Source organism: Peromyscus californicus, unplaced genomic scaffold (genome assembly GCF_007827085.1).
Source record: "Peromyscus californicus insignis strain IS unplaced genomic scaffold, ASM782708v3 Scaffold_6__1_contigs__length_162567912, whole genome shotgun sequence".
Taxonomy (NCBI): Eukaryota; Metazoa; Chordata; class Mammalia; order Rodentia; family Cricetidae; genus Peromyscus; species Peromyscus californicus.
The window spans coordinates 145,633,473-145,636,856 of record NW_026294584.1 but is presented as its reverse complement, the minus strand read 5'-3'; the positions used below and the strand labels follow the sequence as shown (position 1 = coordinate 145,636,856).

Sequence of the window (3,384 nt, the reverse complement as noted above, 5' to 3'; positions counted from 1 at the left end):
TGTTTTTAATTTTTTATTTACACACTGCCATTTGAGATTTCAATATTTTCTTTATCATTTGACTAGAAAATACTACAGATACTACAGGAGCTGTGTGTGAGCAAAGCAGTTCTGGTCTGACTTGCCTGATCTGCGTGAGAAAAACCATTTTCCTGGAAAGAGCTTTAGACTCCATCATTGGCAAACTCCTTGTTAGCTCCTTTGTCAGTGTGTGTGGGAGAGTTAAGAGTAAGTACACCATGAGAATCAACTCAGACATTCTCACAAATCTTCAAAAATGCATTTAAACAGATTTAGTGTTTCAAATGAATGTGCTCACAAAACTAGACATATAAAAAATGGAATATTTTCAGCAGAGTACATGTGATTTCTTTCAAATCACACTTATGATCATCTTAACCATGGAATTAATAATTGGAAATTTAGGAAATGGATTCTTGGCATTGGTGAACAGCATGAACTGGGTCAAGAGAAAAAAGATCTCATTAGTTAATCAAATCCTCACTGCTTTGGCAACCTCCAGAATTTGTCTGCTCTGGTTTTTGTACATAGCTTTATTAGTTTCTTTACCGAACCCAGATTTGATGACTGGAAGGATGATAAAAATCATTAATAATCTATGGACAATAGTCAATCATTTCAGCATTTGGCTTGCTACATGCCTTGGTATCTTTTATTTTCTCAAGATAGCCAATTTTTCTAACTCTTTTTTTCTCTATTTAAAGTGGAGAGTTAAAAAGGCAGTTTCAGTGACACTGCTGGTGTCCCTGGTCCTCTTGTTTTTACATATTTTACTGGTCAACTTGCACATTGATGTGTGGATAAATGAATCTCAAAGAAACATATCTTATAGCTTCAGTTCTCATAACCCTGCAGAAATTTATAGGCAAGTGTTAAGCATTCATATTATTTTCCTGTCTGTTCCGTTTGGTTTGTCCCTGTCATCTTTCCTTCTGCTCATCTTCTCCCTGCATACACATCAGAAGAAGATGCAACAGCATGTCCAAGGATGTAGAGATGCTAGCACCGTGGCCCACATGAAAGCTTTGCAAACTGTGATTACCTTTCTTCTGTTATACACCATTTTTTTCTTGTCTATTTTCATGCAAATTTGGAAGTATGAGTTACTGGAGAAAAATCTTTTCACTTTATTTTGTCAGGTGATTGCCCTGGCTTTTCCTTCAGTCCATTCATGTGTCCTGATTCTGGGAGATATAAAAATGAGACAGGCCTTTCTCTCTGTGCTTTGGTGGCTGATATGCAGACCGAACTATATGGAAACCTCAGGTCCTTAAAACGTTGGAGATCATGTTGCACATTCTAGAAGAAGATTAACTAACTCAAATTTCTATATTATCCATTTTTACTTTCTTAATGATATTCTCCTATGTTTGACTTTACGAATTTTCTAAATGTTGTGTATGCAATAAACACCATGGAGAAATATTGGAAATTTAGCACATTATATACAACTGATTTTGTAATACACTTATTTGAAAAGGACATGAATATAAACAACTGAAATATAGCCATAGTAACATCATATAATTTTTATGTCAATCATTAATTTTAGAGATTTAAAAATTATTAGAGTATACTATGTGTATAAATATTAAGCAGTAAAAAGTATATGGTTATAATCACATAAATATAATTTGGTAATATGAATATTTGGATAAAATTTCTGAGAATAAATGAATAATATATAGACTTATACTTAAGTAGCAATAAAGATGTTTTATTCAATACTGAGCTATATTGAGAAGTTTTTTTCCTACCAGTTCTTTAGACTCATGAGGCTATTTTATTAGAATTATTGTACCTCTATTACTAGTTTCAGCATCAACAACTATTAAAATGCTTTCATCATTATTATTAATAATGGGGTTTCCATTTTAAAATATTATTGTATTATTTTCTATGTTATTGAAAGAATATATTCTAATGTATTTTTGTCTTGTAAATTGTTTTTTTTGAGATTGTAATATAACTATATAATGACTATTTCCTTTATTCCTTCCCTCCTCTTTCATATTCCCCTTCTTGCTCTCATTCAAATTCATGGCCTCTTTTTCACTAACTGTTGTAATATACATCTATTTGTCTATGTATTTATGTATTTATTTCTAAAGACATAAGCTGAACCTGATCAGTGTGTATAGTGTTACTTGAGTGTATATTTTAATGCATAGCCATAACAAATCAAGTTTCATGATAGTTACACAAAACACCATATTGATATTGCTGTTTTCTAATTCTCTATGCAATTATATACATGTATCATCCCATAGTTAAACAGTAGAATTTCAAAAGAGCAGCACTCACAATGTCTTATTAGTGATCAATGCATAATCAAAATCAACTCCTATTCTGTTTAGATGCTCTTAATATATTTTGTATGGTAGAAACATAAAACAATAAAATTAAATGAATTTATAAAATAGTTTCAAATATTTAAAATGTCATACACAGATAATGAAATATAGTCAGATGCCCTATGTTCCACTCAGTTCCATATTCAGTAGATATGATTCTGAATAATATTATGACTAAAAAATTCTTTGTTCAGAAATATTTTGATAAAGAAATATCTTCAAATTGCTGTTTTACCTTTGTGATTCACTTTGTTATCTTTGCAAATTTGCTCATTCGTCTAAAAATTGAAGTTAATATCTATTCATTGTACCTTTTAAAGATATTTTAATGAGAAATAGAAGTTATAAAATAAAAAAAATTAGGCATCTCCTATATTTAGGCACAAGAGACTGTGGAGTATTTATGAAGTCAGTAATATATATACCTTCATATCTTTTATTTTTCCTAGACCTAGGGATCAAACCTAGGGCCTTGAGCATCCTACACAAATGCTTTATTTCTAATCTGCATCCCCAACAGTGCTCCCCCACCTCCTTCCATCTGAGTTCTCACATATGTAAAGTTACTTTTCATATGACTGTTACAAGACATGGCAAGACCTGAGGGTTTCAGTGGAAGGTGAGAGTAACAACCTTCAGGAGAGAGAATTCCCACACAAAATCAGGCAACACATAAGAAGATATGCCATCTATTCCCCTTCTCAGAGATTTCCAAGCATCCCCCACCCCCCGCCCCACCGGCTTGAGCCCTCCTTGTTACTTAGCATCTCTGGATCTATGGATTGTAACATGATTATTCTTTACTTTGCATGTAAAAGCCACTTGTAAGTGAGTACAGACCATATTTGTTTTTCTGGGTCTGGTTTACCTTACTCAGGATGATTTTCTTCTAGTTCTATCCATTTGTCTGCAAATTTCATGATGTCATTGTTTCTAAAAGCTGAGTTATACTCCATAATGTAAATTTACCACATTTTCTTTAACTGTTCTTCAGCTGAGGGGCATCTAG

General features: G+C 32.4%; 1 protein-coding gene across 1 annotated transcript; it reads left to right on the top strand.

Annotated features, from left to right (window-relative positions):
- The first annotated feature begins 338 nt into the window (after positions 1-338).
- Positions 339-1,295, top strand: LOC128098432 (taste receptor type 2 member 117-like). Its single transcript, XM_052719554.1, has one exon. The coding sequence runs from the start codon at positions 339-341 to the stop codon at positions 1,293-1,295; it is 957 nt and encodes a 318-aa protein (XP_052575514.1).
- The last annotated feature ends 2,089 nt before the right edge of the window (positions 1,296-3,384 follow it).